Source organism: Betta splendens, chromosome 5, assembly GCF_900634795.4.
Source record: "Betta splendens chromosome 5, fBetSpl5.4, whole genome shotgun sequence".
In the NCBI taxonomy this organism is placed as follows: domain Eukaryota; kingdom Metazoa; phylum Chordata; class Actinopteri; order Anabantiformes; family Osphronemidae; genus Betta; species Betta splendens.
Window position 1 is genome coordinate 12,195,998 of NC_040885.2, and position 21,429 is coordinate 12,217,426.

At 47.1% G+C, this 21,429-nt stretch overlaps 1 protein-coding gene across 2 annotated transcripts in view; it reads right to left on the bottom strand.

Annotated features, from left to right (window-relative positions):
• The window catches only part of LOC114855518 (receptor-type tyrosine-protein phosphatase gamma-like), a 77,070-nt gene that overhangs the window by 12,005 nt on the left and 43,636 nt on the right, over positions 1-21,429 (bottom strand). For both annotated transcript variants that reach the window (XM_029150718.3, XM_029150717.3), the window contains exons 4-13: positions 20,363-20,511; positions 14,382-14,477; positions 12,957-13,023; positions 10,500-10,657; positions 9,264-9,456; positions 5,143-5,327; positions 2,651-2,759; positions 2,495-2,544; positions 1,681-2,407; positions 956-1,094 (exon numbers count right to left, since the gene is read on the bottom strand). In XM_029150718.3, coding sequence (XP_029006551.1) covers positions 956-1,094; positions 1,681-2,407; positions 2,495-2,544; positions 2,651-2,759; positions 5,143-5,327; positions 9,264-9,456; positions 10,500-10,657; positions 12,957-13,023; positions 14,382-14,477; positions 20,363-20,511 — 1,873 coding nt within the window. The remainder of the gene's footprint in view (positions 1-955; positions 1,095-1,680; positions 2,408-2,494; positions 2,545-2,650; positions 2,760-5,142; positions 5,328-9,263; positions 9,457-10,499; positions 10,658-12,956; positions 13,024-14,381; positions 14,478-20,362; positions 20,512-21,429) is intronic.

The following is a 21,429-nucleotide window of genomic DNA, read 5'->3' on the forward strand; positions in this document are numbered from 1 at the left end:
ATTATACAAAATATTAAGCGTAAATGGGCCTGTTTCTTCCTTTAGGGTCTTTCCCTCAAGGGAAACACATATTGTCTGTGAACTGTCCAAGTTTTCACAACAACAGCTGCGACAAGCCATTTCTAATCTCACAGCCGCCCCTGCTCCTCCACTCAGCTCGCAGTAATTCAGTCACCAACTGACTCCGCCACAGTCGTCTTATTTTCAGACGTGGATTTTAACACCTCCAGAAAAAAACAGGCTTTTATTTATATCACATTTTTATAATATCCGACACCACAAAATGCCACGGGAAGGTGTTGGACCATAAACATTAAAATATGTAGTCTGGCGAAGACCTTATGAAACGCAACTGACTCAAGGGCTAACGACAGAAAAACTCAAGACTGTAAACAAACGCGGAGTCACCAAACAGGAAGCTAAAGCTAAGCGGAGAGTAAATATGCACAACCAGGCCCACAGAGTTATTTGTAAATCAGCGGCCGTGTCATGTGTGCCCGTGGCGCGGCCTGTGCAATTACCGGGCCTCCAACAGCCCGGCTGGAAACGAGCCTAGCAGATGAAGACACAGCTGGGACCCCTGCTGGCGCTGCAGAGCCTTCAGGTCTCCAGCCCCTCAACCAGGTGGGTGATGGGTCAGATGTACGACACGCGGGCGGGGGGGGGGGGGCGCCCCCACTGCCACCCAGGCCAAGGTCACGCGCGGCACTGCGCATACGCATACGCATCCGCGTGGCCGTTTAAAGTAGAGCAGGCGGACTGGGAAATCCAGGCATGTATGCGGGTGCCGAGGGGGGGAGGGGCGGCTCTGTAATTCATACCTCCGACAGCACCATCAGTGACACTCTTATCAAGAAGAGGCATTCCTCTATGTAATAGCACTTGAGGTAATGGCATTTTACGGCGCTAATGTCTCCCTCGGAATGAAGTTAGGTAAATTGAAATTCTTCCTCACCTCCAGTAGACCATGACAACGAGCAGCATTATGAGGCAGAGCAGAGTCAGAATGGACACCACCACCAGGGGGACGATCCACACCATCCTGCCGATCCCCGGGTGGGGAGTCCGGGTGATCGTGGACAAAGTTGTCCTGTCTGCAACACAACGCAAGGCAGAGGTCGCCCGTTGGCGGGCGTTGCACCGATTAGGCCCGGCCTGCACATGCACTCAGTCAGTGTTGGTGTGAATCGCGGCTTCGCGCGATCTGCGATTGTGATGTTTTGGCTGGCTGATTCCGTCGCTCGCCCTCTGTGATGCTTTTCTAAACGTGACGGCGGCGATGGGAAAGAAATCTAGCGAAAAAGGTCTAAAAATGCTCTCCCTTGAAGCAAACTCTTTTGAAATATCATTAAAGGAATTCCTTGAGGCAGAACCCCTCTGGCAGACAGCTTACTTGTGCCTCCAGGCCTCTGTGTTGTACTGACACAAAAGCCTGGAGCTTTGTCTTTGACTGAGATGGTAACCAGTGTAGTTACAGTCTTAAATCAAGTTATTTGTTATGCTAAATTGTTTTCCGTGACTCTTGGAAGGGTTTACATAATTCTGCTTTGGTTTGGAGCTTCACCATGTGTGATAGCTGACAACACGAATACAAGACTTGCTGGGAATTGACAAAAGGTTTCTCTGTCTGGGGTGGATAACGACGTGCCTTATTTGTGCGAAACAAAGATGTCCGCTCACCAGTGTGCACGGAGAAAGGCAAGCGGCTGCTAATCTTTGGAGAGATGGTGGAACTCTGGGGAATCTGCATCTCTGCAGTGTCATTCAGAGGCATCGGAGTGGACACTCCATTAATATCCGTGGGTTTCTCCTCCAACTGCTGGTCAGCGGTGCTGGCAGGTATTGTGGCATCTTTAACTGTGGGTCTCCCGTCTCCTTTCTCTTTGGCAGTGGACGCGGGGGTGGGGATTAAAGGCTTTTTGGCCACAGTGCGGTCTCCTTGCACTTCCTCATTACCAGATGTGGACTTGTTCTTTTTCTTCTTCTCATCCTCTTCCTCCTCTTGATCTCCTTCTCTCTCACCCTCCTTCTCATCTTCCTCTTCATTCTCACGCTCAGGTTGGTTGTCCTCCGCTGGGCTGTCTGCGTCGGAGCCCTGCTTCGGCGCGTGCTCGGTGCTGGACCTCGCGGGCGCGGCGGAGGGACGGGTCGGGTTCTGAGTGCTGTGTGCCGCCTGCGTGGGCCAAACTGAACTGGGCAAAGACGAGATGACCCCGCCTCCAACGCCCAGGCCTGCCAGCAAAGTACTCGTCACTACAGAAGCCACTGTGGCCTGGCTGCCACTAGACGAAGGGCCCATCCCTGTTGCCATGGAGACGATGGAGAAGTGGATGCCGGAGGACGTCCAGGTGGAGGAACCAGAGCTTATGGGAGCCATGTCGGCTGAAGAAGCCGGAGAAATCGTGGGCTGAATGAGACGGAAAAACAAAAAGGGGTCACACATCACGTCATCAACATGTCGACATGGAAGAAAAGACAAGAAAAGACAACTCACCATTCCAGTCTTCACAATACGAGACCCTTCGAATATTCTTGTTGTATTAGCTGCGACAAAAAAACAAGCAAAGCATTAAAAATGTAATGGCCCAATTTGCAGACTCTAAAATACTGTAAACAATGAGTCAGTGGCTGGAGAGTGTTGAGCATCTACCTCTGAACAGCAGCGTTTGGCTGAAATCACTACGCAGATCACCCTCACAAACCGCCTGCACTCTGAACAGGTACAGGACGTCGGGGGACACATTAGTGATGACCGCTTTCTGCGAGAGAGAAGAAGAGCGTACACACAGATGGAGAAATAATGTCTGCATTTGTACTGGAAAGCCATTTAAAGCGTGACTCATATTGCCTAAAGTTTAAACACACTGTTTTACGGTCCCGTTCTGTCAACAGTCTGTGACCCACAAGCTCAATGTAGTTTAGAAACTTCATTTCCTGTGTAATTTAATTGTGTTGTGCAGTTGTGCAGGCAGCTTTACTTTTATTAAAATGGTTCTCAGAGCGGATGGGTGATTGCCTCTGGTGTTGCAGAGCAAGTATTTCTCTAAAATAATTCAGATAAAGGTGTCCAGAGATAGAAACCGAAAATTGAAATGGAAATGAAGTGGGCAAAATAAGAAAGATTGACAGCACTGAGAGAGGGAGAGAGAAACGGAGAAGGGGGGAGGAGAGAGAGAGAGAGAGAGAGAGAGAGGAAGTGTGGAGAGATCACAGTAAGTAAAGAGACTGATCGACTGCATTTGTGGACTGAAACTGTATAGATAGAGAAACTCGTTAATCATTCCTTCAGCCAGCGTGCGATAGGCCACAGATTCACAGTAAATGTACACAGCTCTCAGAAGAATATGAAGACGCCGCGTGATAACAACAACAAACACATCATCTCTATTTATGCACTCATTCAAGAGTTCAATCTAAAAATTAACCAGCTGATTTCAAATTTGACGCCCAAGCTCCTGGTGGAGAATAGTCTGTCCTTTTATGTCTCGCGGAGACCAATACAGAAAATAATGAACACTTTGCTTCAGAGATATGACAGCTCTCTGGAAGAGGACCTCAGGGTGCAGTGTGGGTAATGGGGAGTTAAAAAGGTCAGTAAATAGAGTTGAAGGACGCTAAAAGCAAAAAGTAAAGGTGCAAACAGACGCTGAAATAGTGGTGAAATTGTTGAAATGGATGTGTAACATCCAAGGCACTGTGTGCGATAGCGGGTGAGCGGTGGAGGCGCCGGAGTTAAGTGAGCGGCGCTGCCCCGAAGGACAGGAGGTAAACGTTGACCTATGTTTAGCAGCCTTTGTTGGATTTGCCTCTGCAGGCCGTGTTAATATTGTTGCACACATTCATTCCGACACGGAAAAAGAATGCACCGAGATCCGATTCTTCAGCTAGCAGCTAGCAGCTACGTAGCGGAGGAGCTAAGCCTCAACGACCCCCACCAAAGGCTCGAACCCCCCCAGCGTGTTTACTAAACGCATGAGCGGCCTGGAGGTGACGCCCCCCGGGAACCGATCCCACATCTCAAATGCTGGCGGAATAGTTTGCATCTACACAGTCTGTATCTAAGGAGGCACTCATTTGGACTTTGAGGACAGCTGGGAGTGAGCTGGCTTTAAAGAGATGCACAGCTGGGGGTTGGATTTCCATAAATAGAAGGATATGAGACCACAAAGGGGAAGATATAGAGTGGAAAAGAAGAGCCCTGTAGGTGTAAACCCCTGCAGCGGGAGGATATATTTCTGCAGAGACAGTGGATGTTCTGCTCGAGAGATACAGCGAGAACTAAAGTGGCAACTCTGCGCTTAAGACAGAGGAGCAGAATTATATGATCAGCGGTGTCAAAAACTGCAGAGATCTGAAGAACTACACCCGCGGTCGCCTGCATTTGTTGCTAAAAGAAGACAGTTTGCGTTCAAAGAGCTGTCGCCACCGCCTCAGACGCGACGGCGACGGTACAAGTGATCACCGCTGTTCAAAGGCCTAATACAAACACAGCATATACGACTTGTTTACACTGCTTTAGTCTGAAGTAGCGCAGCTTTAGTTAAAAGTCAACTCTGACCTTATAATACACAGACCTACTTCAGAGACTAATTAGAATTTAAATGAGGGGTTTTGTCGGGTTCACCAAGCTAATTGTAACTGTCTTAAAGATGGTTTAATATCGCACCGAACGCTATTTAGCATTTGTTTCATTGACAGAATGTGATCTGGACCGAGATAAGCTGAAAGAAAAATAGATGCATGGAATATCCAATTAAAAATAATGAACTAATTTAAGTTGCTGCGGAAACTTCCTAAAGATGCACAGACCCTGTAAAACATTAATGACGGCAAATAGGTTAAAAGTGAGAAAAGGCCGCAGGTGCGCTGGCAAACGCACTGTAGCTGTTTCAAAGCCGCGCGGACGTCTGTGACAGGCCTGCGTGTCTATTCTTAGACAGGTGAGTGATGGGGACTGTCTGGGCCCTCTATCGACCAACTGCCACACTCGGAGTTTATCACTGCCTGGTGCTTTCCCATATGCACCGTCAATGATCCACCCCCCTGATTCCAGCAGACGCTTCGGAAGCTGCGCGGAGCAATCAAACCCGCGTGGGGCGGCGGCGGCGAAAGGCCCTAATCTCATTGGAGCGTCTGACTCACCATGCTCTCGTCCCCCGTCTTAGCGAAGGTCTTCTCGTCTGCCACGTCCCGCTTCACCCAGCTGTAGGAGACCATGTAGCTGGTGATGGGCGGGTGGTAGATGGTCAGCGGCCGCTCCCAGCTCACCATCAGCGCCGTCTGGTTCAGCGGCTGGATCTTCATGCTCACCGGGGCGCTGCTGCACACTGGGAGACCAGAGGGGGGGGGAAGTGAGGACGCGGGAGGAGGCGGCGTGAACACACGCGCGCGCCGAAGGGGCCAAAATGGAAAAGGCCGCGTGCGCCCACGCCTTTGGAGTGCGTGGGGGAACGCGGGCTGCCTTTTAACAAGCCTATTATTACAGTCTGCTGCTGACATGACTCAAACCCATTTCCACTTGAGAAAGATAATCTAATAAAAGTAAGCGAATGAAAACAAAAAAACACTCCCGGGGGCTTGACTGGGGTTGGGTACCACGTCTGCCGATTGTCAGTTCGGGCACGTGTGTCGTATTTTTCATGGTGCAGCCTTCACCAGGCAGATAAGAGTAATAATGGATACGTGGTGGAGATAATAGTGATACTTCATGTCCATACCTAATTTGCACAATCCTGTGTGCGTAACACTAAACAGGTTGCAGGAGGTGCAGCTCAGCCTCTAGGTGGCAGTGTAGGCTACAGCATATTTACCGAGGGATCTGTCAGGAGTATTAAGGGACAGACTGGACATGCTTCCCAGCACATCAGGGCAACAGCAATCAGGACCTAGTGTCAACTGACTGCTCACAGGATTCCTGCCAAATTGAAATTGTCACCACAGTTTTCTCCATTTGCACCGCGACGCCACGGTGAAAATGACGCACCGTGATATGTGAAGGGGAGACGTGGTGGAAGGAAATCAGTCAGAGGGACACGAGGGGGAAAGAAAAAAAAAAAAACAATAGCAAGAAGATCTTGGGGTGTTGATGAGGTGTGACAGTTGTGAAATGCATTATAACCCAAGGGGCGTGCGTTGTCAACTTTGGTTGTTTAACAGGAGCTGAAGACATCGTCATGGTTTTACTGCCTGCATCATTACTGCCGTGACAGGCCTCATCGTTAACCATCAGCACCGGCGACACCGGGAGCAGATCCACCTTTCCTCACTTCACACGTCGCTTCATTTGTATTAACGCCCGAGATATCAAACGCGGTTCACGCGAACTACCAACAAACTTTTCTTACATTTGGTCTCCTAATGAGTAAACATCACATCCCGGTATTAATTAATTTCTAGTTTAATAGCAGATTGGCAGCAAAATTAATCAGCTCTCCTCTCAGAGTGAAAAAAATAAAAAAAATCTGTATGCAAATGGGATTTTGTCACTTCATCTCAGGGTTAACCGAAAACAAAACTCCAACTAAGATGCAGAATAAATCACAACGTTTCATCACAGGAGACATTACTCACCTAAGGTAATGTCTATGTAGGGGGAAAAAAAAAATCCAATTTCACTGTAACCTCCCAAAATAAGGCTGGTAGTTGTTTCACCTCAGTCTGCAATAGCACTCAGAGCAGAGCATAAATCTTTCTCCTGGCAGCTTCTAAACGCGAAGGGGATGAATTGACTGCTGTCAACAAACAGCGGTTCTACTGCTTCTTGCCTCTCAAGGCAGCACAATATGTTTTAAAGAAGCTGTGTGCAGACATCGGAATGTTGGGGCGAAAAAGGGAGCTGGCTGAAAACACGAATGAAGACATATAGCTGGTACTGTATGAGCGGGAGGAGCCGCCACGTTCTGGACCTCGCAGGGAAATCGAGTTATGTACGTCATAAAGAGCGCTTTGCAGCCGCACGTCTTGTTTTTGTTGTGATTTGTGCTTCAGCTGCCGACCAAAACCCAACTGTGGGCAACATAACATTGTTCCGCTACACTTTTTTAAATTGAAAAGTGGCCGACAATAAAAGGCATTCTTCCATTGCAGCTTTGTCATTGTGAGGCTTCTGCTCTTTGTCTGTTTTACATTTAGGCTTCGTAAGTTGGAGAGGACGCGTTGGAGGCATCACCGTTGGCTTTGTGAGAGTTTTTATCATTGCTTCCAAAAGTTAACTTCTTTAAACATTAAAGAATGATAAACAGAAACTTAGCAGCGCCATTAAACAGCTCAAGCACATTCTGAAATGGATGTATTTTCAATCAGGCCAACGAATGATGAAACAGTTTGAGTGAAGATGATGCAACTTCTATTTATGCATGCAGATTTATTACTGTGACTTTATATTCATATATATTGGTATTTGAGTAAAATGTTGAAGCCCATGCTTCCCTATGCTTCTTGACATTATGACTAACCATTACATAATCTCGGCCATAAATAATTATGCATCTCTAATGGCCAAACTACTCCCATAGCACATAAAAGCCGGGCTGATGAAACAATCATTCAAGGTGTGGCCCCGGCGCTTTCAGCATTTACAAGCAGAGCCCTCGTTTACCGTGCTTAGAAAATACCCCCCAGACACAACCTTGACAGATGTCACCCCCGAAGAACAGACTGACACAGCTCATTCCCAGCGACACCCAGCGACCGCGGACCCGAGCGAAATAAAAATGCAAGAGGCGCAAAGGGAAAATGAGCAAGTGGGAGGGGGGATTAGCAAAAAAGGGAGATACACTAGTCCACATTAATTCTGCCTACTGATATAATGCCACAAAAGCAATTTCACAACTTCATTTGTATGGGTCTATTTTAGCTTTGCCACATATTAATGATGATTGCTGATCGGCCCCGTTAGAGTGCTCCAACTTCATCACAAGCATTCCCAATCAATTCTCCCTGCCAGACACCAACAACACCACTTTAAGAAGCAGCAGCCTTTCTCATTAGTCTCTGTAGTTCCTGTACTGTTCTGTTAAAGCAAGCGCTGCGAGATGCACACATAAGAGAGAAAGACGAGCAGAAACACTCTAATCAAGCCCTGCATGAGGTCTGTGCCTGCCATTAATATGGTCTTTGATATAAGAATGAGTTGTAACAATGAGAGGATGACGTACGCTATTCTGACAGCACAGGCTTCATCTACAAATCTCCTGAAATTCGAACCGCTGCCTATTGTTCTGGTGATTTTAATCATATCAGAATGTGCTCCGTCAGTGATTTTTACCAAGCAAAAAAGAAAAAAGGAATTACTTTCTATGATCCTATTATATTTACTGACCTAGTGATTTATGCTGGGTGCTTTGAATGGGTCACCATGCTGAGGAGCCAAATGAGCTCCCCCATCCTTGCTACCAAAATACCATCTAATATCTCATTAATAATTTCCACAGCCACCTCAGTGATTTTCGATCAGATTAAAAAATGCGGTCTCGCTGGAAATAATGAAATGTTACGTGGCCGTTCAAATGAACATTTAATAAATGGAAGAATTACAAGTGACTCGCATGTAAACAGTTATTTTATATTATCTTCACACAGGCATTGGGGACGGGGTCGGCTCCCTCAGCGCCGAGCCCGTCCTACGGCTAAGCCCCTCCCCTGACCTGTGACTGACAGCGGACTCATTAGCCTCATATTATGCACATAGCGAAGCCCCTCTGCGGGCCTCTCGGTTTAATGTGACTGAGCAGGAAACAAAGCTCGGGCACAGACGGCATTTCACGCTGCCGATGTTAACGCTTGCTTCGTTATCTGTCCAGCCGTGGCTCATTCTCATAACATTCTCCAGCAACACTTGCCATTTAAGCTGCCAGAGGAAGGAGGCGCTGGCTGGAGGGGGGGGAGGTGCGCTTTTATCTGCCACTGAAAGCGGAGCTCTTTGTTTCAAAAGAATATGACGAAGGTAAACATAAAGCCTTATCACTGGGAACCGCATCACAGTCTGGGCAACCGTAACTACCACACAGAGGAGGACGAAGCTTCAAGGTTGTGAGAAAGTAAAAACTCCTAAACAACACTCACGTTGTGCGATAGCCTTGAAGACTTCAGGCAGTGAACGATGCAGCGTGTGACATGGTCTAAATCACTAATTCACGCTTAACAGGCGACGTTTCGAGAATACTAATACAGACGTAAGTGATGGCTTCAATTACAGTAGCTGCAGTTGCACCCCAGTGCAAATCACCGTGAGAACATGATAGCATGCGCGAGTGGCTCCCTACCCCTCGAAGCCTCGGTGCTCGGAGGGCTTCCCAGGATCTCGGTCGAATCTTTCTGCCACGCGTCCTTCACCGCCGACTTAAAGACTTTCCTGTTGTTCAGGTCCTGCTTGGGTCGGAAGTTGTTCCTCAGGTACTCGACAGACTTGACGTGATCCTGCTGCTCTGTTGTAAAGATGGAGTAAAAGGCCTCCAGCTAAGAAAAAAAAAATCAAAGAAGTGTGAGAATAGCGGTTGGAATAGAATGTATTTGAGTTTCTCACCATGTGTGTTGGTATGGAGAATATAATACATCATGCAGGACTGCATCTGTAGCCACTTGCCGGTAGCTGACTGTTCACAACTGGAGCTCAGTATTTGCAAGAAACATTCACACCACAGGCACCAGCGGGCGCGGACCTCAATCATCATCCCGGCTACCTACCGGGCTGTAACTTCTCAATGGGGCAAATTTGTGGCCATTGATTGCCATGAATGATCTCCTGCCGCGTGCTGTAATGACTACACATTACAGATACTGTGGAATCAATGCATGCTTGGAGAAATGAATTACAGGTTCATAAAAGACTATCTGTGAGCGTCACAAACATTGTAGCAGTGGTCAATAGTCCTGCAGCTGAAATCATTTCTGAACAAAAGATTCGTCCTCCCTGCAAGTTGACAGAAATTCCACTGAGCCCTGCAGATTTGCACGGAGGACAGCGGCGCAGCTGGCCGGGAGACGCAGCAGACGACTCCGTACGAGATCAGCAGAAAACGCGGGGCATGATTTGGCATACATTATCTCCGGAGGCGCGGGGACGGCCGGGGGCCGGGCGCTCGTCAAAGTCAGGTGAGCGCCGCCAAAGGTTTTATCTTCAAACAAACGCGGCGTCTCCCAATAACGACCTCCAGCGTGTTAATAGCATAATAAGCAGCTTTCAGGCACAGCAGGGTTCCGTTTGAAAGCCCGCACACGCCAGCACCATCTTGCGCCTATAAGGAGATGCACTATGGCGATATAGCGGCTGCTTTCAAAAGGCCACTCCGCCCTCTTGTTTATGCGTCCTCTATATATGCAGTTATGGTCTCATATGCAGAGGAGTCGGGGAGCAGCGAGGCTAAAGAGACGAAAAACGGAGAGGATGAGGGAAGAAAAATTGCCTGCGCGCCGACACCGTGGGACAGCGAGTGATCCACCGACTATGTGCAAATGGGATCTGACTGTGTGTGAAGAATATAGGTGTTTGCTGAACGCACCTGTGAGTGGGACAGATACACAGGCCTGGAGAAGATGATCCACTCCACCACCTTGCTGCAGGGCGGCGTGGTCAGGGAGCCCGTGTAGCGGTAATAACTGTCCACCGACGACGGCAGCAGATCCCTCAGGATGAAGGATCTGAGGTTGGTCTCCTTCTCTGTGCAGCACATGGGATCAGAAGCGGTCAGCACTCGCGCCGGAGCCACACACTCTGCAGAGCAGCTTGGAAAAATATCATACTGGGCGTTTTTGCAGCAACGCTTGGCTGCGTAAAACCCTGCATATCTTGACTTACAGTTAAACCAACATTTACAAGGTAATTTCATTTCACTCTCCCTGTGGCATTTTCACCGCTTCCCTGAAAGCTCCACTAGAGGAATGATGGTGGCAACAGTTAAAAGTCTCAGCACTTGTTATCACTCTGGCCAGATCTCTGCGCTCACACGGGCTGCGAGGGGAGCAAAGGGGGGGGGGGGGGGGGGGGGGGGGGGGGTAAAATGAGCAGCCCTGACAGCTGATCTGTGGCTGGGTGGTAGCGTGCGCCGCGCAGCGTAACAACTGTGGCACGGGCCGAAGGGATTAGGACGGATCCAAATTACTACGGGATCGGCTCTGTTGAAAAAAACAATGAGCAGCTGCAGGTTGTGATCAGGAAGGTCTCGTTATCGTCCACAAACGCACCGCGTGGGTTATGCAAGTGGCCTTGTTTTCCCTTGAATTAAAAGAAAAAAAAAAAACTAAGCGGAATTTGAGTCAAAACCAATTTCTCACAGCTCATGACCTTATCTTAAAAAAAAAAAAAAAACAGAGGATCGGGGTGTGGTTTGCATTCTGATAAGCCCAGAGTCGCGGGAAACCTCGCCCACCTCGGATTCAGTATTCACAGCCTTTCTTCTTCCCCGTCTTCAGACGGCGTACGTGCCCTATCGCTCATGAGCCGCCGAGATGCTGATGGATGCATGACTGCGGGATAACGAGCTAGTGGAAAACTAACCACCCAGACGTGGGAGGAGGTGAGGGGCATTTAGCAGCCGGCAGGAAGAGCTTTCAGAAACCACCACACCCACACCGAGCTCCCATTCAGCCGGGAGATGAAAGATACTGTGGCGGCAGCAAACATCTTTTCAGCCGCGCGGCGCCGGGCCTCGCCGCTTCTGGAGACCTACAGAGTCATACATATTCCAGCACAATAATCGCAGACGTGCGCGGCAAGCTGTGTTTATGCAGGTTATAATAAGGTGAGCAGAAGAAAACAGTGGAGGAGCTCGCCGAGCCAAAACACAGCAATTAGCGAGTGTTCTCGTAATGACTTTAATTTAAATTATTTACGGCGTTTCACTGAACAAAAGCGACCTATTTACTGATTCTCAGACCTGAGCGCTTGTGTTTGTGTCTCCACTTATTTACGTCTATCTTTTTTCCCAGTCTGCAAAGTAAACAAATAAATAAATAAGCGTCATAACCTCGCTGCCCCGAACGTCCAGCTCTGAGCAGGTCACGTGGGGTGAAGCCATAATGACACACGACACCACAAACGCCGACGCGGCGCAATTATTCGGTGTTCCATATATTTTCATCCATTTCCACGTCCTTGTCAGCGCGGGATTATGTTCGCATAAAGACCGTCGGCGGCAGGTTGTAAAACAAGCCATACATGTCCGTGTAAACAGAGCGGCCGGTAATGACGGATTACGTGGTCATGCTAAAACATCTGCTTATGGTCTGTATAAGTCAAAGAGGCAGTGAAGCCGGAGCAGCGCGGGTAATTTATGAGGAGGTGCTGCGGGCGTCGCTCGGTGGCACTCGCTGTACAGCACATAAACGCCGGTAACAGGTTCAATGGGAGTCTGTGGGAGCGTATACGTCTACAATCTGAGTCAGACTGAAACAGAGTGTTGTCTAATTGAGGCTCTGATGTAATTAATAGCTCCATCTATTAATATGAGTGAAGCTCCTTGGAGGTCTCCCACTGTGAAGCTACAGTGTGCGAGCAGCGCAGAGGCGGTATCTCGCAAATTTAGCCTCCTTTTGAAGTTAAACTCCGCTCATATCCCGTGTTTAGGTTAATTTAAGGTTTTTAAAACAACAGAGGTAAATATTGAGGCTGCGCAGACACAGGAGCTCGCATCCAGTGGCTGCTCTACGGAGGAAGGGAGGAGCAGCGCGTCGCCTGCAGTTTACGGCGAGGATCAGGCAAAACCGATCCGCTGATTTCGTGTGCGGGATTATTGCTCTTCCAATAACTCATATTAACTTAATTCCAACTCATGTGGAGGAGATTTGGGCAGGGCAGATTAACAAAAAAAAAAAGAAAATCTGTGGAAAACCAACAATCAAACAAATACAAACATAAAAAATGCAGGAAAGGAATTTTAAAAACGGATCGACATACTCTGAGTAATGCTTTAAGATTGTCCCATGTGACGTGTAAGGGGCTTTGCGCTCCCATCACTCACCATGATGCACCACTCCTTTCAGGCCTTGGATGATCGGGTCCACAGCTGGATTGTCTTTTTGCCCCAGCTGCAGGAAAGGTCCAGAGGCAACGGATTACAAAAGGGATTACAAGACCGGAATAATAATCTAACGCAAAGACGATCAATGTGAACAAACGCTGTGGTTGGACAACATCGCTCCAATACAGAATAATCCTGCAGCAACGAGCGTGCGAGAGAAGTGGGCGACGTGCTCAAGCGTCCACTAGAAACGTTCAAGGTTCCCGTATGTTGGTTTCAAAATATTAGGCACAAATAAAAAATATAATTTCTAGTATCTAAAGTATCTAAAGTAGTGTGGTTAATTGAATTTGTGAGAGTCACTGCAGTCTTCATTCCCTCCTCATCTGTTCCTACTATTGTTAATTTATTGTATTGTTTCAAAACTGATAAATATGGTTACAATATCCCCAATGACCTACTTGGGGGACACAACCGGACAAAAACAGAGTGTTGGGATGCGGGGACCCGTCCTCACCAGCCCAGCATTAATTCAGGTCAGTAAGAGGAGAGTAATTGGACCTGGGCTGAATGCTGAATGTGGATAATATGCACACCTTGGAGGCCATTAATAGGCCTTTGGGGAGCGCAGGAGGATCTCTGCTCATTGATTAGAAATAGTAAATCTGAGCCAACGTGTGTGTGCCCACTTAAAAACTCAGGTAGTGTAAAATGCTATTCAGCGCATTGTGTACGCCGGAGCTAATTGCAGTAAGCAATAGGGCTGTCAGGACCCAGCGGAGGCATTTAGGTCCTCGCACGCACGCTTCATCACTGTCTCAGAGCAGACCTACATTACAAACACCTGTGTCCCCATTCCAGCCTCCCTCCGCCGGAGCGCTGACCTTTGCCCGCGCGCCATTAGGCGCAACGTCAGCGGGCATTGATCAGCCGCCGTCGATGCGCGAAAGGCCCCCGCAAATAGAAATCGGGGGTTGTTGTGCGCTTTTTACATGCTCCGTAAACCGCCGCGGTGTTCCACACAGTTAACGGGGAATCAGGACCGTTCTCGTCCATTAACAGCTTATGTGCGCAGACCTTCAGGGGACAATTTGCAGTATCTCAGAGAGGAATCTGCAACGTGCTGCGGGCGAAGGAACAATCAGCAGCCAGGTGAGGAGGGAGAAAAGCACGAGCAGGTGCCAAGGATCACTTCTAATAAATATTTCACATTTACTGACCTCAAAGTTATTCACATATTTATCTTTATTAATACATTCCATACTGTTCCATCAAGTCATAACCAACGTGGTATTTTATCGTCTACTGATGTTTTCATGGTACCATGTGATTTTATTATAAATGATTTGTTCTTTTAGCCACGGTCGAAATAAATGCACAGCATTTATCTCACCAGCTAATGGAGTTCACGTGGCACAACGTTACCTGAAAGAAGACGGCCATGGCGGCGATGATGCGTCGCTCCTTGATGGCGGCGCTGAGGCTGTCGAAGTCGTCCGAATTGTAAAGGTAGATCTGCATCTGGAATGGGAAGCAGAGCGTAAACAGCTTGAGGAGTGGACAAGGGGAGCCCACACCCCTGTCATCAATCACTTGGACACACCGCTGAGGAGCTGATGAAAAGATGTTTTGAAGGGCTTAAAGGAGGGTGTATTTATCACTCCAATAAATCTCCAATAATTTGTGTCGCTCTTTTTTGTGCGCTGCCACCAGTGGAGGATGCTGGAGAAATACGACATCCCATTCCTTAGGGCACCTGTCCAGGGAGCCAGTGACAAGCAGCGCAGACCAGGAGGAATGGGCCTTTTTTCTTTTTTTTTTCTGCCCTACACTGAGATCTAACAGAATGGCGAGCTTCTAATCATTGCTCTCAATTACCTCGAATCACCCACAACATTGCGTACGATTTCACAACAAAGCTTACAAAGTGTGGGTATAACCCACGAACCGCCGCGCACCAAATGCATCGCATACCTGTCGTGTCTCTGGGAAAGTTTTTTCATTCCTTTTATTTCAAAGCAGACATATTATGGTAGTGCTGATCAAAATCAGCAAATGATTCTAAAAGTAGCAATTGAGGCGATCCATCTCACTGGCTGAGCCTCTTTAAATTGAAAAACCCTTTCATGTCAGTGAACCAAGTTAATTGGCAATAAGAAAAAGGTCCTAGATGTTGGTTTAATTAAAGGATACGCTTTCCTTTTTTTCTTCTTCAAAGTAAAATTACCACAAACCCAGAGCCACAATTTTCTGCCCTGACAACAGATGTGAGTACAAGTAAATAAACATATAAATAGGGATGAATCCATTAATACAAACCACGTGCCTCAAGCAGGTACAAAGTGACTCAATCCAGATCATTTAAGTTAATCAGTTGGGTTCAGACTTCCTTTAACTGCAGCCCTTAATGGAACTAATTTGTTGTTGGAGAACTCGGCAAGAAAGAGCACTGGCCATTCATCACCCTTCAGATGTTATTAACTACATTACCCAATTAAGCCGGCCCCCTTAGGCTTCATTTACTCACTGAGATTGGCTCATGTGACCCGCTCTTGTTAACGGCACACTTTGGAAAATGTGATATTCAATTATCAAACGCTTTCATTGTAGCCAATAAAAATAAATGTTGCCAAAAGCGATCTGAATCACTCGATTGCGCTTGGTTTCACCGCTGTGGGGACGTGACGCACGAGCCCTCGTCGGGATCGGCCTCGTCTGCAGAGGCTGCTCGCACGACAGGCCAGTGGCCTGAGAGGCCTCCGACACGTCCTCAGGAGTCCGGGCGCGTCCACGTCGTTGGGCTTTAAGTGAATTCATGTGGTACAGACATGAAAATCTTTCCGGAGCCACAACAACACATTAATTCACCTGCAGGTCCCTCCACAGAGCAGACACGGCTCAGGAGATGCCGGACACATTTCCCAAGTCATTCTTTAGTCCAAGCCTCGGCGTGCAGCTCTTCCTTTGTTTTGGTTCTGCACAACAATGAATATCTCTCCGCAATAGTTCCATTTAAGCACAAGCAGGTGGAAAACAAAGTCATGTTTGGCTTGATTTCCCAGGACGCCACGATGTTGTAGCAAGACACGAAAGCTACAAGAAATAAGGGGGAGATTTTAGAGCGATCGCAGCAGCTTCGCATGTGTTACACTGCCATGCAACATCAAGTCGTTATTAACAGGTAAATTTGACTTTTTAACATTGCAGGATTGTATCGCTCTAACTCAGATAACGAGCAGTCAGTTCAGTCTTTCATTTGAGCACTCGCAAGTGACAGAGCCTTTATTTCTGAGAAATATCCAGCGCCACAAATGAGTGAGGTTTGTTCTGCTTGACCAATGTGAGAGACTGGGTTTGTTGCATTATAAATAGCTGACAGAAAACTCCATGGACTTAATATTAGGTGCTAGAATGACTACTATTCACTACAAGATCTCAATTCACGTTGCCCATTTTCACATTGACCCAATACTGGCAATACTTCCACTTAATACCACTCCACAGCTAAGTGGAACAAAAAAAAAAAAAAAGGAAATGCACAAATCGAGTTCCAGGAAATGTAAAATGTCTGGTGCAGTTATCTCCTGGCGTTTGGCTGAAGCATCAGTGAATGTGCTGCTGTGTGGACGACTTCGGACCTCGTTGCACGGGCGCCCTGCCCTGTAAATGTTCCGTGTTTTGCACGCTTCCGTATTTGCGGCACGCGCTCTTCATGCATTTGCAGCATTTCACCAGCAGACTTTCGCTGGTTTCCCGTGTTTGTCGACGTCCGGGCCGAACCGTTACTACAGAACCTTTAGCGCGGCTGAGATGTACTGCACTGTACTCCCACTCCAACACTTCACACATCCGCAGTACAGTGTGCAAACGTGTACCCGTCCATGGTGTGATTTGTAATCCATGTATAATTAATCTACTCGTGGTGACACGCTAATATATTATTAGAAAACATCTCCCTGTGGAAACCAGGAGCAGGGAAAAATATTCTATTTTTCATCGTGCTGTTTGAGCGAACAGGTGGTCCCTCTATCGATTTCCCCACTTCACTCCTATGAAAAAGACTGGTTAGATTAATGTCATGCTCAGGAGCCACAGGCCCAGCAACCTATTGTTTTTTTTTCTAAACACGGCCATGTTACGTAGGCAGAGTGAGTCCATAACACAGCTCATTGAATTCCGCCCCCTGTGCCCATGTGTGAACTATATTTGTGTGTGCGTCTAAGCTTCTGGGCAGGTGGGATAAACAATTTGGAGGTTTATCTTTTTCCCACTATATGAGCAAAAGCGGTATGCGGCGTGTTATATGCAACTGAGGGCTGGCTGTGACTCATTTGGAGTGGAGAGATAATTAGACAGCGGTCTGCAAAACAGTCTCTGTTTAAGAGAGACAAATAAGCCCTGGAGCTCAACCTCCAAGGTCATGATGTTTCACTCTCCAAGAACAAAACATACAGAGCCAAACAAAAGGCAGCCTCCGCTAGAAGAGATCACGGGATACATCCAACACAAGCATTTAGAAACATGTAGAATTCTGCTGCCCACAAGGTGCCAGATGCAATGTGATCTCAAATGCATCAAATTCTGTCAAGGCATAAATATGAAAAATGAAAATGCCATATCTCACAGGGCGGAACAGTTAAATGGCCAAAGGCTAGAGTCTACACAACACTAGCCCACTTCTGCTGTTTGTCATTTCATTGCACTCTTTCACCTTCTGGTCTACGGTGTAAAATAACACATTATCTTTCATACATTTAAGCTGATGCACTGACAAAAAAAAAAAAAGCATCATTTTCAAAAAGGCAGACCTCCCACTCGGTGCTTTACTGCATACGCGGTGCACTATGCACATATGGAGCGCGCGGCCGCCAGGAAACGTCTTTGCGGATATGCAGATGGAATATTCCTCTTCCCACTTCCTGCAGGAAAGGTCACAATAGTGAATTTCCCAGGGGAAACTGACCTAAGCCCTTCGGCCGGCCATCTTCTGTTGGCCCTATTTTTTCCAAATGGTAATTTCTTTGAACATTCCTCTGAGGTGTCACTTAGGAAACCCCAATTCCCATCGCACTGTACGTCATGAAGCCCATCTAGGCTGCATGCTCCCCTCTTGAATGCTAACGCGGTGAGGAGCGTCGAGGAGGACAGACACTCGTTCACGAAGGCTTTCACACTAGATTATTTGTCCGCTCTATTTTGAGCCATCTCAAGTGCTTAGCAACTTCCCTGTGCAGCGATGAATGCAGCCAATTTGTAATTCCCCCAATGTGTTTATTTCCCTTTAATGGACACGTTGCTTTTCGTTGTCTTTGGTTTGTTCTCACCAGGCAGGTGCTGCTGTATTATGTTTGCCCTGCATAAAAGCGCCATCCATTGAAATTTGAAGCCAATTTAATTCGGATTACGTTCTTTTACACAGGGGTCAATGAAAAAAGAAAGTCTTTATCAAAAAAAGATGCAAAGCGACAAATCGTTATCTGTGAATGCTGTGTCATTTGGGCCATTAAAGAGAATCCCATCGTCTCATTCAGGAGCGCGCCATCAAAGGAGCCATATGCACAACAGCTTTAGAGCGGCTGTATATAATCCAGTGCCCTTTAACACTGCGCTGAGCACAAAATGATGTGGAAAAAATAAATCTAATTACTCAGCCATTCAGCATCAAAAGCCGCGCCGGCAGAGAGGGCGCCGGAGAACAGGGCCAAGAAACAAACAGGACGAGGCGGCGCGTTCGGAGGCGAACCGGCGCTTCCTGTTTCCATGCGCCGTTAGATTCACGCTAATTATACGACAATACGGGGCGAAAACAAAAAAAAAAAGAGAACATTTTACATAAACCCCATAAAATGCAAAGAGTGTGACACATTTTAACATTCATTTCGGATAATGGATGGGAACGGCAGCGGGAATGATAAGACTGGTGAAAGGCACTAATAACTCATTCTCCTCACCACAGAGAAAGGATGGATTTTTTTCCCCCCCACTTTAATCCACAGACCAGAATAAATACCACCAAAAGGTTTCAGACTTAATACCCTTTCTATCTGCGCTACAAGAGTTGGCCATGTCTGTTAAATTGTTTCTGCTTGCCCTTTTTTTTTTACCAGCCCTCTGCTCTCTCTTCGGTTTTCCTGCCGCTTCTTTGTTTCCCGCGCTTAATAGCAGCGAACAATCTGATGTGACCTTGCGCGCGAAAATATTGCGAGAAAAAAGTTGCAGCAATCGCTTCAATGCTCATTTCATTTAATCTCGCCTGCAAATCACTTTGCCGCTTATACCTCCTCGTTCGACTCGGCTGCGATACTGTCGACGCCGTGTTTATGATGGTCTGACACCGAAGAGCAAAGCAGCAAATTACACGCACACAAATGCGTGTAATTTGTTTAAGGTTTCAGATGTTCACTTATATATTTTTCTCACAAAGGAAAACTGTGATTTTTGTTGAATCAGAGGCCTGTGATGGAAAGCAAAGACTATGTTCTGCTGTTTATTCTTCCATTCAGAAATGCCCTGTTAATAATAACAATAAGACTTTTTTGTACCTGTACAGGATGTTGAAACTCAAAAGATGAGCTCATCAGCCTCTTCGTTTTTACATGTTAACTGCTAATGGCTGTTGCTCAAGCATTAGTTATCAAAATGTTGTCAAGTGCACAGAAGAACTAAGAAAAGACGCTCTCCACTGTGTCTTTCGACAGATTGTTACCGGGGTAGATTGTTTAATCAAAGCTCCTTCTATTTTGGTTTAATTTGCCTTTTTCAGTCCGTCAGTTCCAAAAATCTCTGTTTACACTTTTTCGGTTCAAGAAAGTGTATTTAATTGTTTTCCGATAGTCGAGCGCTGCTTCAATTCTGCACAAACTGTGTGACACCAATGAGCCTCTGAAGACTGAAAGACCTGCACGATATCTCAAGCACCATCGAATTAATGCCACACGCGCGCGAAACGAATAAGTCAATGTGTCGCTTAGCTCTGCTTTTTCGTGTTCATGACCTGAAATGCTCGATGCAACATTCGCAGTGATTAAATATTTGCCGGTGGAGGAGTGGTTAGCCGCACGCCCCCTGCAGGAACCTTCCAACTGGCTGGGCCCTCGCTGCCTGCTCCCCGCATGTTCTTCCAGTAACTGTGTAGGTTTGCTCGGGTTGCTCCAGTTTCCTTTCACAGTTTAGCTCATCGGCGACTCTGAATTCTCCGTAGGTGTTATTGTGAGTGTGAATGGATGGCTAAGTACTTGTATACCTAACAGGATCCCGGCGCGCTGGGAAAAGTACCGTTTTGTACTTTTCCAAAGAACTTCGGAGTCTGAGCATTACGGTGACTTGTGGATTCTCATTCGGCGCTGACCCTTTTGGCCCCGTGCGGCGCATTTGTCAGAGCGTGCGGCGGAGACAGGACGTTATACCTCTACAGGAAATCTTCTGCCATTTATGCTGTGTTCGGAGCCCGCTGATCCATTACTCTGGCCCCAGTGAAACTCCATCTTCTCAGCCTTAAAACGACCCGGCAGCCCAGCGCCTCTTACGAAGTAATCATCCTTCAGGAGGACGGCAACTGGAGACAAAGAAGGGTTAAACAGAGGATGGGATTAAACAAAGAAGGAACAGTGAGAATCGCCCAGCCGCTGCAGACACTCAAGACTACTGGTTGAAAGGCAGACGCGAGGAGCTCACAGCTACAGAACTCACCATCTGAAGTTATCATTAGTCAGTTATTATTAGGGTGTTTATGTTTATTTTAACATGTCTAACCTCAAATTCATATTTCCTTCATAAGCGTCTAATTCCTAATTGATGTGGTTCGTTATAAAGGTATGGGACGTCGTCTAAACTAAACATTAGCCTTTAGGAGGCGAGAGTTAATCTGCCTGAATACAAACCTATTTCTAAACGATCACAACAAAAAGATGTTTTAATTAATGCTTGATTAATAGACGTGTAATCCCTTCATTAGGGGCTCCTTAAAGAGCCGAGGAGCTGCAAAATCTCACGAGTGGGACTCCAGGCGAGTGAGAGTAATTTCGCTAGCAGTGATCTTACAGACTGACACGGTTTGCTTCTTTAAGCCCCTCTACAGAGAGAATCATTCCATCGCTGATACGAATCAATGTTGGGCGACACTCGAGGTGATGCCTCCTCCTGTGGCCTTCATGTTCCTCCGGCTGACTGTGGGAAGCACTGGCGAGCAGCTTCAAACCAAATCCTCCTCTCTTTAACTTGTTGAACACTTTGCTGTGAAGCCACGATGGCACTCGCCTCCTTTGAGGTCCTGATATTCACCTGTCGGCGTCTGTGTGCAGTAGCAGGCATTTCTTACATTCTCTCCCACACGGTTACAACCACTTCCAGTGGTGCTCAAGGTCTCTTAATAAGACTTTGTTTTGAAATATGGTCTAATGCGTCTGATGTTTTTATGCGTTTTTTAACCGGTGCCAAAATTATTCGTGAAAGTGCAGTAAATAGTTTTATCAGT